Raw genomic sequence first — 18,537 nt, forward strand, 5'->3', positions numbered from 1 at the left:
GTTGCGGAGCACAGGCTCCGGACGCGCAGGCTCAGCGGCCATGGCTCACGGGCCCAGCCGCTCTGCGGCACGTGGGATCCTCCCGGACCGGGGCACGAACCCATGTCCCCTGCATCGGCAGGCGGACTCTCAACCACTGCGCCACCAGGGAAGCCCAAGAAAAGGTTTTATAAGAATATTTCATTGCATTTTATAGCACATTAACAGTTACAAAATTGTTTTCCTGAGCTGCAAATGTAGATATCATTGTGTCATCCAGTGATACTTTCTCTAGAAAGAAATTCAGTTTAGTGTGTAACTTATATGTTAAATAATTTGATAAGTTAACAATTTGAAAACTGACACTTCTCTTGGTATTTTATTATCCCAAGAGCTTCAAAGAGAGAATCATGTAATTTTGTTTAGACATAATCATCTAAAACCAGAGTGCTCCTTGCACTGTTTGAATCACTGATAAAAGTTCTGGTTCTGCATCCAGCAGGGGCGTCTGGACACTCACCTGCACTCGCCTTGTTCACACAGGATGCTGCCTCTGGCATCTTTTAATTAATGTGACCGGGTTGCTTCAAAAGAGCAAGAGAGTCGGGGAAGGAAAAGTCCAGATCTATTGTGGACTCAACCCGCAAACTCAACGAGAGCTTTTCTGGGAAAGCTTTCAGATCATTGTTCATGTTGGGGAGGAGGAATAGTGGAGAATATAAAGCTCTACCAAATGCTCTATTTTTCAAACGTCTTTGACTTCATGGCTTATTAAGTGTTCTATAAACTGAAGCAAAATTAATAATGAGACAACATTATCTTTTTATTTTTACATGGCAAACATATAGCTCTACAATGAATTTAGTTCTACAATGGAGTGCTAATCTAATATTGGGGCAGAATGCTCAGATAGATAAATGATAATCCGTAGGATTCCACAATATCATTCCAAACTTTACTCTGCCTTTGATGTACTTTAGACTTTTAATTTTGGGGATTACTTTTCTACTTCTCCTATGCTTATAACGCCCCTCAAGGGTAGAAGAGTGTATCATTGTGACTTCAACATGTTCAAATATAAATAGATATACCATTATTATAATGAGTCATTTCTATAACCAATATTAAAAAACATCTGTCATTATCTCCGAGTCACTGGGTCAACTTATTACATAACTTATTTCCCATTATTGTGAGCTTTACTCTATTACCTAGATATATTTTCACAATATAATCAGTACTGAGATGAGACATTAGAAATTATTCGTTCTGGAAGCTCAGCTATTGAAGGGCACCCTGGCTTTTAATTAAGTCTTATACACCATTCAACTTCCCATTTTCTGCAGTGGACCTAGTCTCCCCAAAAGTGAGAAAATATTAGTCTGTGTATTTAACTACTGAATATACCTGAGTGTAGGTTCTAGCTTTACTCTTTATTATCCGTTTGAACCCTCTACCCTTTCTGAGGCTCAATTATATAATCAGCAAATAGGAGATAATAATACGTAGTTAATAGTTTTGAGAGAATTACCTGAGAATGTGAGAAAAGCATTTATCTGCATGCCTAACACTTAGACATTAAATTAAAAACTCTTCTCCTCTTACCTATGAGGGCTGAATACCCAGATAATAGTTAGAGCACTTCTGCACTCAGGCTTACTTAGCAGCTGAGTGAAAATATAATCAACCTTAGATTTTGGGGGGGAATGACCTTATACATCTTGATGCTTCAAAAATATTGAATTTTCTCTGCTTTATGTGAAGACAAACGATAAGTTGTTACTATGTTTTTTACCTCTCCAGGTCAGAAGTTACATCAAGAAAGCTCGCATGGAAGGGGCCCAAATTCTGTGTGGTGAGGGAGTAGATAAGTTAAACCTCCCCCCCAGGAATCAAGCAGGGTACTTCATGCTTCCCACGGTGATAACAGACATTAAGGACGAGTCCTGCTGCATGAAGGAAGAGATATTTGGTCCAGTGACGTGTGTCGTCCCCTTTGATAGTGAGGAGGAAGTGATTCAAAGAGCCAACAGCGTTAAATATGGACTGGCCGCCACGGTGTGGTCAGGCAACGTGGGGCGTGTCCACCGGGTGGCCAAGAAGTTACAGTCAGGCTTGGTCTGGACCAACTGCTGGCTCATCAGAGAGCTGAACCTGCCTTTCGGGGGGATGAAGAGTTCTGGTGTGGGTAGAGAAGGAGCCAAGGACTCTTATGAATTCTTCACTGAAATCAAAACCATCACCATTAAACACTGACTTTGTCCATTGGAGAAGCTGTTACAGTTGATGCCTGGCTGCAGAGAGAATCAGTCGTCCAGTGTGGTGAATGGAATTCCTGGCATAAATTTCAGCCACGTCTTGACTCAGCAGAAGGTTATCTCTATAGCTTATCCTCTGTACTTAGTATTTTTACCCTCTGGTGAAGAGATGCTATCTCTTTTCAATGAAGAGTTGAAGAATAGGAAGGCACAAAAAGGAAGCCAGACAATGATCAGACTCCTCTTAACTTGTGTCTTCATAGTATTTTTTCATCATTTTGATAAAATTCTTGGAAATTCACAGATAACCAGATTTATTTTTTTCATTTGCAAGTATATGGTAAAAAAAAAAATCTACAAAGCCAAGAGAAACAAATCACCATAATTTCTACCTTTGGGGAGATTATAGAGATTGTCTCCCCATCCATCAGACAGGGGCATGGCTCACTGGTAATTGACTGTACCTCATTATGCAAGGGGCCCGTGAATGTTGATGATGTACTTTACGTGGGGTTTGTCAGAGCAGGCATATATGGTAGGTCTCACTCAATATATCTGTATAAGGACAAAGAAGAATAAAATAACTACTACTTTTGGAGGAAACTTAGAACAAAGAGAGTTAGATCCATTCCTACTATGGAGTCTAATCAATTCCAATTCTTAGTGTATGTATCTCAGGAGACTTAAAATTTACTAACGCTAAAGGAAGCAATAAATGTTAAGCAATTTTAGTAAGCAGTATGGCATACACCTTGTTTATGAATTGTGTTTTATTCATCCTTAGCCTCATCCTGTTAAGAACATGGACTTTTTACTAAGTAATAATGGTATATCTAGCACTTGTTTCCTGAATCCCCCAATAATCAGAGGAGAAATCTGAGGTTTACAGAGATTAAGTAGCATGTTCAAGGTCACACAAATGATGTGGGGCAGAGGAAGGCTTTGAACCCAGGGCTCTCAGACACCATACCCTATGATCTCTGGCCATTTCGCGCTTACCTTGGGTTGGGCTTCAGAAGCAGCGAAGTCCTTATGGTTCATGGAACACATCGTGTTGGGTGTCCCCTCTGTGTCTCCCTCCTTCTTTGCCTCTCCTGACCCCCACCCCTTTTCTCCTACCTCATTCCACTCAGCCATGCAACCCAATCCATGAAGCCAGGAATTCCTCCAGTACAGCCCTTTCTACGCTGACTGAAACGATCTGTTTGCATGTCTCATTTCCTGATGGGACAGGAGTTGCTGAAGTTCAAGGCAGGTGTTATTCCCCTCTGAAGTCTCGGTTCACAGCCCAGTGCCTGGCACATAGAAGGTGCTCAGAATGAGTTACGGGATGGAACGAGGTTTTCCTGGGGCACTGGGGTATTTGTTGCGTGGCGATTGGGGGTTTGGGTCAGGGTGTGCAGAATAATCTTTATACTTTTGTGTAGAACTTGGCATATGTTGGCTTGTTTACAAATGCTGAAAAATATAAGTCCCTTTGAGGTCAAGTGATGGTGTCAGAGCATACCTGGTTCTTAGCTTCTGCCTCCTCCCCCCTCTCCTTTCCTTGCTTTCCCTGTTCCCCAGCTGAGGTTCCTTGACCTTGATCAGATAAGTCTAGGACCATTTCTGAGTGTCAGCAGGAAGAAATTCAGTAGCTCCAGTGTCTAAGAATTTGCATCTTCACTCTTGTAGTTGGTCTGATCCAAGCTCATCCTTATTTCTAAGACCTAAGCCCTATTTTGATTCCAAATTCTGGCAACTGAACCTCTTAGCTCCTAGTGCCTGAATACCCATCTCCCACCACACACTGGTTTTCTGTCCAGGAGACTGTTCTCTCTAGGATTTGGAGTCAGCCCTGCTCTTGTCACTTCTTGCCTGGCCTCTGGATCCCACCTTGTGGAGGGGCCTGCTTCCTACTGACACATTCTGGATGCCATTTCCCTGTATCTGTGTCTCTTTGGGTCTCTAGAAGCTCCTCTGGGCTCACGTGTCAGTCTCATGGATGCAGACTTGACCAAATGCTGTTCTCCCTCAACTCACCACTGCCTTAGTTCTCAGTTGTTCAAACCATTGGCTGCAGTGTCTTAGCGCCCCAGTTAGATTTTTTTCCTCATCTGTTCTATCCCAACCAAGTGGGTGAGTTTAGTCCTAAGACCTTACCCGTCCCTGGCCATCTCATACTGTCTCAGGCCCCACATCAGCTAAGGGTGCCATTTGGGTCTGTGTCTACCCCACTACAGAGTCTCACCAGAGTGGTACCTCTGTGGCCATGGGGCTGTGCTCAGAACTGAAGTAAAGAGAATCAGGAGAGATGGTCACAAGGGTTTCAACTATATTTGTAACATTTTATTTCTAAGCTGGATGATGGGCACTTGGGTGTTTACTATACTATTTCCTAAGTAGGAAATACTTATATACCAAAGGGAGAGTGGCTGATGTGAAAGACAAGTTGGAGCGTGCCCAGGGGCGTGCTGAGCAGAGGTGGAGCCACTCCAGCCTCCGAGGGCCTGGGCTCAGACATCAGGGATGGAGAGCACAAGCTGAAGGGGCAGGAACAAGGACCTTGCGGAGCAGCACTTCTCCCATTTTGATGTGCTTCTGATTCACTGAGGACTCTTGTTAAAATGCAGACTCAGATTCAGTCGGTCTGGGGTGGGACCTGATTACACTTTCAGCGTGGAAGGACTTAGAAGACACTTTGTGAAACACGGGTGCAGGTGTCTCCCCACTCCCCAGGTCCCGGGAGCAGCTGGCTGCAGCATCTGCCCCTCCTAGAGACAAAGGAAGTGCTCAAAAACCAGAGTAGAAGAGCTTCCTGGGGAAGGCCTCCTGTATGGCTGTTGGCACAAAGCGGGAGATAACTCGGGCCCTTCGCATGCAACTCAGAGGAGGCGGAAGGAAAGGCAACTCCACCTAAGGGAGAGATCCACCGAAGAGTGTCACCATCTGTGATAAAGTCCGCCTCACTTCGATAGTTATGAGGATACAAGCTGAACTGTCCGAATACCCTAAAAAGAAGCCTGTCTCTGACCCTCTCACACATGGAACTGTACAGTTAGTCCCCCACTCAGTGATGGGTCTTATGGGTAAACTGCTTTTCCCAACTGCAAAGAATAACTTTGCCAACTACCTATAATAACCAACCAACATGCTTTCTTATTAAAAAAATATTATTGACCAATCAAGGATCATCAAATATTTGGTAAAAGAGAAATGTCAAGAAGTGTGAAAGAGCGACTGACCACAGGAGAAACAGATAAAAGAAAGAAGACAAGAAAAAGTGAACTAGCATCTTCAGAGAGGTTTGAGGCAATAGTGGGTTCCCACAAAAGAAGAGGCTACTATGAAAAAGGAGCAGGCAGGGAACATGAAAGAAGCCATGACAAATTAAAAATTCCCCAAATACATTTTAAAAATCAGGAGAATTGAACCATTGGTATGGCTGAAAACTAAATCAGTAATCTGGAAGATAAAGTTGAGAAAATAGCTCAGAATGTAGAGAATGACAGAAAAGGAAAAGTATCCAAAAGTTGGGATGGAGGCTAGATCTAGAAATCTATTCCTATGTAACTAATCCAAGATCAGAGAACAAAAATGAATAATCAGATAAATTAGAAAAGATAACTTTCCTGACCTAAAAAAAGATTTTCAGGTGGAAAATATCCACCATGTGCCAAGAACTATTGAAATTTTGAAATTCTTAGTACAAAGCTCTCAGAGAGAATTACCAGGATACCTACAAAAAAACAAAAAAACCCAGAAGATTAATAATATTGATGTTAGAAGACAGTGGAACAAGACTTCAAAATTCTCAGGGAAAATTATTTTGAACTTCTGCCAGCAATTATAGCCAGCAAACTGTTACTCAAGAATTAAGACACAATAAGATATCCAATGACTCAGAAAGTTTGTCCTATGGACTCTTCCTGGAATGACTTGGGGATGTAGTGCAGGAAAAGGAAAACTGAATCCAACGAACAGAACTGTCCGAGGAATAAAATGAAAAGATGTTTCCAGTTACCAGCTGTTAATCAGGCCTAGAAGGCAATTGGCCCAAATTAGATAGAAGAAGGAAGACAGGAAGTAGTGATTGAAGAACATGTTTAATAATCTGCAAGATCTTAGATATTTAAGAAGGTACATGTATGCCTGTTCTATCCATTAGAATAAAGGAAATAAAAAGTATTCAGATACCATGATAAGAGAAAGCAAACTGAAAGGTGACATGACTTGGAAAAGTCGAAGGCGTGTAAGTAAAAAGAATCCATTTTTCCTTCATTTTTTTTGGGGGGGTGGATATTTTTGATAGCATAAAATCACATTCCCATCTTTATGGGCCTTACATATTACTTGATGCTGCAATTAATATTTATATATTTTGAATATCTGAATACCTGTTACTGGTTTTCAGTCTTTGTACCTAAATTAACCTTGGAAGATGTCCTCCAGCACCCTGAGTGCTGCAGGTCTGCCCAGAAGGAGGTTCTAGAGAGGCAGACCCAGGAGACCCCTCCTCCCACCTCACCTGTTCTTTCCCTCCTGCCCACGCAGGGAGGGTGAGAGGCCCTTCTGGCCGTCTGTAATGGATATTCCCCTAAGCCCGAGCCCAGACTTTTAAAAGAAGTCTTCAAAACCTGTGGTCCTTCTTTGCTTTGGATTTGCTTAGCTCCTGGCAATTTCTGGTGTCCTTTTCTTGGAGCTGCTTGCAGCTTCCTGTCACCGCCATTAACAGTGGGTAGATCCACCCCAAGCTGTCCCAGTGATGAGCCCCTCACTTCAGGCTTTGCAGATGAGCGTTTCCAGGTGTACTTTTAGGAAGACATTTTGCTCATGCGTATCTAAAGCAAGCCTTCTGGAGTATGTCCTGGTGTTCATGAGTCTAACAGTCCCAAGCGTTCACGTTGTCAGTCTCTGTTGCCACACTTGTCAGCGCTGCAGTCAGTACTGACTCACCCAGGGCCTGGGCAGACCATTGGCGCCACTACTCTGAGGCTTCTGCCAATCAAATGCTAGGTAGCTCTTCTGGGAAGAGTCCTATTTCTGATTGCAGCCGGCCATTCATCAAGCGTCTGGAATTTGCCTAATCTTGTCTGTTGGCCCAGGATATGCCCTCTCCATGCTCTGATTAAGCTTTTGCATCCCACACCTCCTTGCATTTCTCATCCACATTCCTTAGTCCAGTCTATTTCAGGAGATATCATTATACTCCAATCTCAGATAATTGCCATTCCAGTATGACTCAACAGTTTCTAACAAAACTTTGAAAAATACTCCTTGGAATAGTAAGGACTGGTGGAATCACTGAATCATAACCAGGTAGAGTCTCCAGGGATCTTGAGATCACCCTGTACAGCTCTCTCCCCCACACCCAGATGGACAGCTGGGGCGCAAAGGGATTAACTGACTTGCCGAAGATCTTACAGCAAATAGAGCCTCTCATTGGAACTGGACGTACAGAAGTACACAAGTATCAAAGAGGTCGAGGTATTCTGAGGACAATGGAAATAATTGCAAATTCTGGTAAATATTTTGGTATTCCTCCCATAGATAGTAAGCAGCTGGCCTCTATCTCCACTGAGGATAAGATATGGGGGGTGGGGGGAAGTACTTCATTTGAATGTTTCAATCTCAGAAATAATGAATGGTGAAGGAGGGTAGGAGCCCCTTTCTGGACTCTAAGCACTGGCTGGTGCCCCTGTCAGGGGCAGATGAGCTGCAGGGGTGCGGCTGGGGAGTGACTTCTGTGACGGCACGAGCTCACCAGGTGCCCTTTGCCAGTGTGGAAGCGGCTTCCCGCACAGGCATCGAACGCTCTCTCTGTAGCATGCAGCATCTCATCAAGGGGTCCACATATCAGATCACAAGGTCTCCCTCTGGGAAATAAGCAGCAGGGGCGCACAAATTTCTAAATAGGAGAAATCTGATTTTTATACAACATCCTTGAGAAATCAGAGCGTGTAAGAATCATCAAGATGGGTAAAAACTTGAAGATCAGCATATTTATCTCTTCAGGGGGATTTTTGAACTATTGCTCTGATATTTAAAGTTGAGCAGAATACCTGCTTCTGGAGTCCTTTTTGCATTCAGTTCAGGTATCTTGGGTGAAATGCACTCTCCTACTAAGTAGTAATAAATCACCAGAAAGCAGTTCCAAGGGGTTATTTATAACTCCCTGGGATTCCATGGCCCCTGGCTGGGACTTGGGCTGAGTTAGTGGTCTGTGGTCAGACTGTGTTCCATCATCAGGATGGATATTGCCCTGTTCCCTGTGGCAGTGACATAAAGCGCTTATGAAGCACTTGCTCCGAGCTGTGACCGCCCTCTCCTCTCCTCTCCTGCCCTTCCTCTGTTAGCCTAAATAAAGGGAGAGAGTTCACAGTTCCTGGACAGTGGTCACAAGGAATGTACTGCACCCTTTCCTCAGGATGTTCTTAGTGCATCCTAATCTTGAGAAAGACTGACTCCCTGAACTTTAAGGTTAGAAGTAATTAGACAAGAAAATCCCTTCCCTTGATTTCTTGTAACTGTCAAAAATGATGAGTACTGAAAACATTGCTCCAGGCCAGACCTCTCACTCTCCGTAAACCTTTGCACTGTATTGTTTATAGAAAGAATATGACATCCCGTGGCATGATAACATGAGCTTTGCTATTTCTGCCTTTTGACTGTTCATTTCGCTTTGCTATCTATCACAAGAACCCAGATAGCTCCAGAAACCTAAATAAATGCTGTAATTACTTCAGACTGTTCAACACACTCTCCCTGTCATTCACCTCTCCTTCATCATAGAAGAAATCTCCTTCTGTCTTCACCAACCCCTTTTGGAAAAATGATTTAAATCTTGGCAGCAATAGATAGATTTGTATATCCTATTTTGATGGCTTTGGAGGTCAGCCATACAGAAAGCAACATTTAATTTTCAAGCTCTGAAGGATCTGAAGGTGGCCCAGTCCTGTTTTCCCTTGTGTCATCATTTGTATATTTTGAAACATACATAAGTGTCATCTCTATGCTTCCCACGCAGTGCTCTGAAGATGAATTGCAACACTCTTCTATTCTCCACAGACTGCAAGCTCCCAGAAGGCAGGGATTATTTTTTATATCCGATGCATGCCGGGATTTTTTTTTTTTTTTTTTTTTTTTTTTGCTGTGGCACGGGGCATGTGGGATCTTAGTTCCCAGACCCCTGCAGTGGAAGCGCGGAGTCTTAACCACTGGACTGCCAGGGAAGCCTCTGGTGCCTTAGACAGAGTGGAGACTGAATACAAGTTTCCTGTACTAAATTTAATAAGAATAAAAATCACTATATGACTGTATGAACTGTCTTGTGTTCTGGACAACTAACATACTATTTACGATGAGACTGAAACCAAGTCGTAATAATTAAGCTAGTCTTTACTTATTTCTGGGTAGGTGCATTCATCCCACAAGCAAGAATACAGAAGCCAGGTGTCCTGGCCCATCAGACAGTCTGATGCCAGGTGCTTGTTCTAGGCAAAAGGTTGGTGGCCCAAGTGGTGGGGAGTGGAGCCAGAGCCGTCAGACCACTCAGGAGGTGTGGCCTGGCCCAGGCCTTGTTCAAGTGCATTGTATTCAGAGAGTTCATTAAAAGTGACCCCTTGACAACCACTCTTCAAGGGCCTTGGTTCCACTGTGTGGCTGAAAGGCAGTGGTTGTGTCACCAGTGCCTTAGGTCTCCTAGAATGACTCATAGAATTTCTGTAATGTTCTCCAAAGTGTATGTCTGGGATCTGAAGGAGGAAGAAACACCTTGTACTCGAAAACTTAAGAGAAAGAGTAGGTACTAACAAATCAATCTAATAAAAACATGTCAAATTGGCAGCATGAACTGACATTTTTGTGGGAATTTAAAATCAGATATGTATTAAGTGTTTCAGATTAAACTCACTAAAGCAATGAATTCATACCTTATAAAATGAAGCCTTCTAAGTGGGATGATCTGGCCATTTAATGAGGAGGTGACATCATGGGCCAGAAAAGTCCCTGGGGCCAGAGCTTGGACGTGTCATTCACAACTTCTACTTTCAGTGCCTAAAACCCTGAAGCCATTTTCTTCCCTTTTCCCCTCTTTATTCCCGTGATAGTTCCGTTATCATGGAATATGTAAGTTCTGAATTACATCCATGCCCGAGAAACAAAAATATTCATCTTATTGCTGTAGTATAGAAAAAACTTTTCCTCTGTCTTCTTAGGTTTGTCCCTGGGGCCTGTAAATTAAACTAACAAAAGACAGATTAACAAGAAAAAAGGCATAACAAGTTTATTTTTAATTTTATGTGTATGGGGGCTCCAGAGGAAAGAAATAAAGCACCCCCCCAAAAGGAGTTATACCTGGGGGGAAGGGCTTATATACCATTTTAACAAAGGGCAGTAAATTGTGGAGAAGGGACTAAGTGAAGGAAAGAGGGTTAGAGCTTCTAGGGATGGTAAATTGTGGGAAGGTAAGTATATGGGAGAAACTAATGCTAGATAAGGGTTATTTAGTAAGATTTGTTTATGCAGACTCACCTAGGTGATGCCTCCATCTCTGGTGATAAAGGTTGTTCTCTTTCTGGTGTGGGAGAGGGTGGGGGACACCTGCACAAGGGGAATTTATGCCCTGTTTTTTTGGTAGATATTTTGCTTTCAGTTCAAAATAATCCTTATACCAAAATGGTATACTTTGGGGTGGCATATACTGATCCCCTTTATTTTATATATTTCCCATCTCTTAAAGAAAACAATGCCCATTACAGTCTAAGTGAAACAATATTCAGATGTTACACTTGGATGAGAATATTCTGGGAGAAAAACGTGCCCAGTTGGAGGGCAAGTGATGTGGATGTTGTGAGTAATTGGGATTTTTAAACATAGGGTTTTCAAGGCCCTGTGTACTCAGAGAGCTGCATATGAACCAGGAGAAAATGCAAGGGCTGGTACGGATTCTGTATTTCTGGGTTCCAGGCTTATTCGAGGGCAGAAATGAAAAAGGTGAGTTCCAGTGGGTAGAATCATCATTTTAAGAAGGTCTATGAAAAAAGGAGTTGAACTAATCCACAAGGACTTTACCAAGTCTAACCACTAGTCTGTTATGGTAAAGTGGACAGGAAGTCCAGGTCATGAGTGTGAAATGGAAGTGGACATTTTTCATAGTTTTCTCAAGATTTTGTATCTGAAACGAATCTTTTCAGTAATAACTTAGAACAGAGATTTCATCAAGGGTTTGACTTTTAGTATGTTATATTTTCAATATTCAATGAGAATATTTGGAACGCCCTTTGTATTTGTAGGGTCATACAATGAAACACAAAAAGACCAGATTCTGAGTCTTTTGCTTCACAGAGCTTTTAAGTGAGGGAGAATGAAAAAAGATGACTAAAGAATAAAAACAGAATTAAATAATGCAAACTCATATAAGTAAAGAAAATACAAAGCAAGGTGGAAATTATCACAAGGTGGTATTTTCCTCATAGGAAATGGTCAGGAAAGTCTGGAAAAGCACAGGGTTTAATTAACGGGTGGGATACTGAAATGCTAGAAAAGGAAATGCATTTATGAGCATGGAGACAGTTTTAGTAAAACATTATTGTGAACATGTTACTCTTTTCTAGAGGATGATTGCATTCTTCAGAAATTGGTGAATTTAGCGGCTCTTGCAAAAGAGGAGTGTTTCTAAACAGACATCTCTTTCATCCCTTTCCCCAGGCTGAGGTAACTGTGCGTGAACTGTGTTCGGTGTGAGTTTCCTTAAAAGAAGCCAGGTCCCCTGAGGTAGGTTAACTGAAGCAATGCATTCTGGTCCTGGGAGTCTCTGTTTAATTTGGGGACACTCACTGTCTTCTGGGGGGCTATTTGGTTCATGATGATTTTTCACATCCTCATTTCCTTTCCTCCAGGAATTTCTGATCTCCCGTTAAACTTTGCTTGGCCTGTTCGATGTTTATTTTATGGTGTGGAATTTCCCCCATTTGGATATTTATTCTTGACCTGATTTTTTTAACTGAATGGAGGTTTCCTGAATTAAATAATCGCATCCCTAAAAACGCGTGTTTTGTAAGAAAAACTTTCTTTCTTTTAACAACCTCTCAAATCCTTTTGAAGCCTAAGTTTGCAAACTGTTACATTTTTCTCTAGCAGGGTTTACCTTAAAGACATTAGCACGGGATTTTAAAATGCAAATATTTCTATACCCACCTCCCTCTGTTGGAGCTGTGAAATGATGTACATATTGGACCTGGCCAGATTTAAGGGCACACGGTGCCTCAATCCTACTTGACCTTATCAGTCATTGAGTCCCACTTGGCTCTCTCTGCCTTACGGTGGATGGAAAATACTGAGAGGCTGCCTGACCCATGGTGGGCTCAGAGGGGGTTCATTTACCAAGGTCTGGGCAGTGCTGAAGGGACTGGCAAATGACTTCAAGATAATGGGAAAAATAGAATCCGGAGTTGAACTAGTTATCCCCATCCTCAAATCCTCCTCAGTGGGAATGACAGTAATGAATTGCATTTTGTAACTGTGGTGGAAGACCTGGGACCACAGCACGCAGCTTCATTTGCTTTCAGAGCTTCACTGTGTTGGGACATAATTTATTTGGGAGTTCCCTGGTGGCCTAGAGGTTAGGATTCCGGCCTTTCACTGCCGTGGCCCGGGTTCAATCCTTGGTTGAGGAACTGAGATCCTGCAAGCCAGGCAGCCAACATAAACAACAGAATAATAAGTGTTTGTTTTCCAATCCTGGTGACATAAGCTCACCAAAGCTGAGGAGGTTGGGATGGCTCCTTTTACAAACATTATTAAACCTTCTCTGTAGAACCAGACAGAGGGCCTGCAGTAGCAACTGCCTCGGTGTGCGATGCCTGTGTGGGCACCTCACCTGGGAGTGGGGATGTGGAACACCTCATTCTTTTCATTTTTTATTTTTGGTGTGTTTTATAGAGTAATTTTATTTGTGTGCCGGTCTCTGGATTTTATTTATTTATTTATTTTTTAATATCTGCCTCATCAAACATTCTCCACCCTTAGGTGTTTCTCAGATATGGTCGGAACAGCCTGTGCTCAGAGCTTGTATCACGGGCTCCCCTGCAACCTGTACACGCATTTCTGTCACTGAGTATTGCTACGTAAGATGAAGCGTTGAGATTATGGGGATTTGTATTAGGTTACAGATTCTTGAGACAGCATATGAGGTTGCATGACAACTGATGTTTCCTGGTGCAGTTTTGGAGAGTAGCCTCTCTGCAACCTGTGCAGTTTTTAAGGAAATGGCTGAGTGGTTTTGTTTTGGTCCGTGGCACGGAATGGGGACAGATGAGGAGACCCTCGTCTTAGCTTCAAATTGTGCCAAAGAGCAGGAACAGAAAAAATGTCCAGCCTGGCTAGTCGTCCTTGGCATTGACCTGGCGCATGAGCTGATGTGCGCTGAAGTACCCTCCTGGTACAGGGATGGAAGGTAGCTGGGGAAATATGGGCTCCTTTGGGGCTGGCTGTTTCCCTGCACAGAGCTGCTCTGTATTGGGAAGAGTTGATGCTTTTCATTTCTCTGCTGTCTTGAGGGCCCTGGGGTGGGAGAGCCCTGGGGTGGGAGAGCTAGGTGACCCCTGCAGCCACGTGTAGCCTTTCCCCACAAGAATCCTGGAGGACCGGTGGGAGGGGAAGTGAGTGAGATTTCGTCAGATCTATTTGTATACCCTGATCTAATCATCATGGATCCTGGCCACTTGGTTTATGGCTCATGGTCTCTGTCAATCTGTAGATAGTGTGAGTTTCATCAGGCTGAAAATGGCTTCATTATGAGTGTTTCTTGACCAGCAGAGGAAGTACACGCCGAGGATGACGGAGCTCCTCAAGTAATGAAAAGAAAATGCCTCTCTGATCATGAATTATTTTTTACATCTGAATTGGAGTTCACAAATCCCAGTTAACGTAGTTTTATTTACTGGTTATAGGGCTTGAACGGAGTGAGAAGAGCTTGGACTAGTAAGGTAAGAACCGGTGGTTTTGCTGCATCGTTCAGCCCAGGGTCTGGTATGGCTGGGACATGGCCTGGTTAGTTGTGGAAGTCTAGAAAGAGCCAGGACCCAGCACTGGATGTCCCCAACGAAGTGGGGCAGGTGCTGGAGGGCCTGCCCAGCAGAGCTGGGGCAGGAAGCGAGAGCACCATTGAGGCAGTGACCACCAGGGAGCAGTCACTGCAAACAGCTGGAAGCAGAAGAGCAGACATGACAACAGGAAGGAAGAGCAGCAAACTCTGGCAAGCAGGGCTGGTCTCAGGAGACGTGGTTGTAGACAGAACCCCAGTGCTAGACAGTAATGCCAGCAACAGGATGGTTACCCAGGGGGGAGCTGTCACTAGTCTTACAGGTAAAATAGTCTTATCTTAGGGACTTGCTTATGAGAACTAAGGCGCAAGGTCAGGGTTAGACCAGACTTCATATTGACTTGAGCCTGGAGCTCCTTTGATCCCTTGTTTCCCAGCCCAGGCGATGCTCAGTCTGGCAGGGCTGATGAGCCTGTGTATGAAGTTCAAGTGGATGGTGTGTGTGGAAGACGGAAGGAGGTGAAGCGAGAAACAGCTGCAGAAGCTGGGACCCAGCCCAGACCTGATCCTTCTCGGTCTAACAGAGCTATTGTGAGCTCAACAGTATATTATAGCACTTACAAAAGAAAATCCACTTGAAAACTATTAGGTGAAATAAGAATGGAAGGCTTGAAATTTCATGAGACAGAGGTGCCAGGCCATCTTCAACCACAGAACAGTTGCCTGTGCTGTCTGTTCTTCTGTCAAACCCTTCCCCCCTCAGGCTCTCACCATCCACTTCAGTCACTCCCACCTATTCTACTTAGCTTTTAAAACTCATTTCAATCACCCTTTCTCAGGGAAGCCTTTTCTGCATCCCTGGCTGGGCAACATCCTCCTTCCAAGTTGAGTTAGAATTTTACGTAGTTTTCCTGATTATTTAATTACCTTGGGTCTCTCCCACTAGAAAACAACTTCATGAGGACAGAGAGCATGTCCGTCCTGTTGGCTAATGGGTCCCTAGAACCTAGACTCGTTCCTGGTATATTTCAGGTGTTTACTAATTGTTGAATGAATGAGTATTTTGAGAGAAATGGGACTTATTTTTGTAGGTGAAAACAGGAGCATGACTGTTGGTATTGGGTACTGTAGAGACCTTATGAAAGTAGGTTATTCTGTAAACACATTTCAAAGACTCCCAATGAATTTGGGGAGACCAGATTGGAGGAAGTTATAAAGACTCTGAGTACTGACAATTAAGTAAGTCCTTATACGTTAGGCCCAGGTTTGACCTAAAAATAAGCAAAAGTGAAGATAAGTAGTTTCTTTAAGGAAATTCAAGTTCACTTATAGGGCAAATAGATGCCAACAAACTTTTATTTTTCCTTCTCCCTACCCCCTGCACTCTATATCCTGTCCACCCATATGTATGTAGATAAATAATATAAAAATAAACATTGAGTACATTCTTTAAGATGACCATAGGTCATGCCCATAACTAGAATGGAGGCTGTGGAAGTGGGGTACCCCTCATTTGGTTTTGATGAATGTTAGAGTTCTTTGGTTTCCAGCAACAGAATCTACTATTGGCTGTGGTGTAATTCACATAATCAAAGGGAAGGCTAGAAGACCAGGCTTGGGAATTAATAAAAACTGGCACATCTCTACGTACACAAAACTACTACTCGGTCTTACCTGGTTATGGCTGTGTTTTTTAAGCCTGTTCCATTTTTATTCTTTTTATCATGTTGCTTGGGTTTCAAATTCTAGGAGAGAGCAGCTTCTTGGGTTGCTTTCAGCCCAGAACATCCTAATCAATACTTCCACCAGACGTTATCCAATGGGCAGAGCTAATTTCTTAAAAAATAACGGAAGTGTTATTTCCCAAAGAAGGAGATGAGAGTTCAGGGCACCTTCAACAGACAAATAAATAAACAAAATGTGGTGTATACATACAATGCAATATTATTGAGCGTTAAAAATGATGAAATTCTGGGGCCTCCCTGGTGGCGCAGTGGTTGCGCGTCCGCCTGCCGATGCAGGGGAACCGGGTTCGTGCCCCGGTATGGGAGGATCCCACATGCCGCGGAGCGGCTGGGCCCGTGAGCCATGGCCGCTGAGCCTGCGCGTCCGGAGCCTGTGCTCCGCAATGGGAGAGGCCACAACAGAGGAAGGCCCGCATACCACACACAAAAAAAAAAAAAAAAAAAAAAAAAAAGATGAAATTCTGATCATTGCTACTGTATGGATGAACCTTGAAAACATGATGCAAATTGAAATAAGCCAGATGCAAAAGGGCACATAGTGTAGGCTTTCACTTATATGAGGTACCTAGAGTAATCAAATTCATAGAGACAGAAAGTAGAACAGTGGTGGGACTGCCCTGGTGGTCCAGGGGTTAAGACTCCACGCTTCCATTGCAGGGGGCACAGGTATGATCCCTGGTGGGGGAACTAAGATCCCTCATGCCGCATGGCGAGGCCAAACAAAAAAAGACAGAAAGTAGAACAGTGGTTACCAGGAATTGGGGAGGTATTGTTTAATGGGTATGGAGTTTCCGTTTAGGATGAGAAAAAAGTTCTGGAGGTAGATGGTACTGATGTTTGCGTAACAAGGCAAATGTACTTAATATCACTACACTGTACGCTTAAAAATGGATAAAGTGGTAAATTTTATGTCATGTATATTTTACCACAATAAGAAAAAAAAGTATGGGATAGCTAAAGTCAATGTGTCATAATAGAAGGTCATGGTCATTGGAAGGAAAAGCCACCTGGGCACTGGCGTGGTGAACCAGAAACCTGGACCCAAGCCCAGCTCGTCAGTGAGCAAGTCACCAAACCTCCTTGACCTCTTTTTCTCATTTGTGGTTAGAAACCAGGACCCCATGTTCTATCTCAGAGGAACTGGGTTATCCTTTGAAAGTATTTTGTAAACTTATAAAATTCTACACACATGTAGGCATTACTACCCGAGGGCATGGAAAAGCCTGTTGTAAGTTCATATTTCAGCGACCTGGATGGTAAGTGGCGACCACCACTTCCTTAGGTTAGTATTTGGAAGGTGACCCTCCCAGGCGGATGGAAAGGGTTAGAATCAAAATAAGAACAGGACAGGAGACAGCTGTCCATAGGCATGCTGCAGAATCGACATGGGCCTGAATCAGCCTACAATGCTGCCACTCCATTAAGACTTACAGCCTCCATGGGAGTCCAGATACATCCACAGCTTCAGTGGGGCAGCCCGTCTTTCCAGCTGAGTGTCTCTAAATGGCCTGCCAACAATGAAGCTGTTAATTAACATCCATAAAACCCAGTAACGGGTGCCTGTTGGATACATCTGACCTATGTCTGGTACGGGATTTGGGCAAATAAAAGAATGATTGATTCCAGGCATTCCAAAGATTTGGCTTCAGATATCAATGCCTATTTCTGTGATAACTGCTTATTTGCTGACATGAGATGCAAAATACAGAATTAAAGCAGGTTTCACTGCAAGATTCTTCTGGTTCTGTCATCTGCATAGATTAAAACTTTCAGGGAGGGCCCGTTATTAGAGTTATGGTTTGATCAGCCTCAAAGGTGATTGGAAGAAATGCTATCAGCTTTATAACTTTGGGGTAGAATTTTCTGGTCACTCATCAGGGATGGCACTTGGCTTTTTCACTCTTGGCTTTACGCAGTTCCAACCACCTGCTGAGTAGGGGCTTGAGGTTAAAACTCTAGAGCAACAGTTCTGAGACACATAGCTCCTCCCAAAACACCTGAGGGCTACTGGGCTCAAACCTTCTCACAGCTTTGTCCTTAGACGTCTTATCCTCAAGATTTTATTTCTTTCTTTTGAATCTGGCTGTATTATACAGCATATACATATGTTATATAGCAAATTATATATATATGTATATGTATGTATATATGAATATATATGTCTTATCCAGTATTTCTACCTGTTCTATATGGTGGGAGTAGAAGGGGTAGTTCCTATGTATGTCCAGTTTACCATCTCAGTTAAGAAATGGAGCAAGGAATCCATATTATTAACCTTTGAAAATTTTGATGCTTGGCCATCCAGGAAACCAGGGAACCAAGATGGTGTTGCCTTTCTGGCGCTTGGCGTGTCCTCTTTGGGCTGGTGATCCCTGATTCCATGGTGGCCAGTCCATGATCATTTGTACTCACTGCAGCCTTTTTGGAGGAAAGAACAGACCCCACTTATTACCATAAAACTCGTCTTTTTTTTTTTTTTGCTGTACGCGGGCCTCTCACTGTTGTGGCCTCTCCCGTTGTGGAGCACAGGCTC

At 43.2% G+C, this 18,537-nt stretch overlaps 1 protein-coding gene and 1 long non-coding RNA gene across 4 annotated transcripts in view; both read left to right on the plus strand.

Annotated features, from left to right (window-relative positions):
* ALDH8A1 (aldehyde dehydrogenase 8 family member A1) overlaps nt 1-3,008 on the plus strand; it is a 21,138-nt gene extending 18,130 nt beyond the window's left edge. For all 3 annotated transcript variants that reach the window (XM_007105985.3, XM_007105987.3, XM_007105986.3), the window contains one exon: nt 1,783-3,008. In XM_007105985.3, the coding sequence (XP_007106047.1) occupies nt 1,783-2,235 (453 nt within the window). In that variant the 3' untranslated portion in view covers nt 2,236-3,008. The remainder of the gene's footprint in view (nt 1-1,782) is intronic.
* An 11,013-nt stretch (nt 3,009-14,021) lies between these two features.
* The window catches only part of LOC114486950 (uncharacterized), a 97,929-nt gene continuing 93,413 nt past the window's right edge, over nt 14,022-18,537 (plus strand). The window contains exons 1-2 of the long non-coding RNA XR_003681430.2: nt 14,022-14,068; nt 14,168-14,203. This is a non-coding gene — a long non-coding RNA (uncharacterized lncRNA). The remainder of the gene's footprint in view (nt 14,069-14,167; nt 14,204-18,537) is intronic.

The sequence above is a fragment of the Physeter macrocephalus genome, chromosome 10 (genome assembly GCF_002837175.3).
Source record: "Physeter macrocephalus isolate SW-GA chromosome 10, ASM283717v5, whole genome shotgun sequence".
Lineage (NCBI taxonomy): Eukaryota > Metazoa > Chordata > Mammalia > Artiodactyla > Physeteridae > Physeter > Physeter macrocephalus.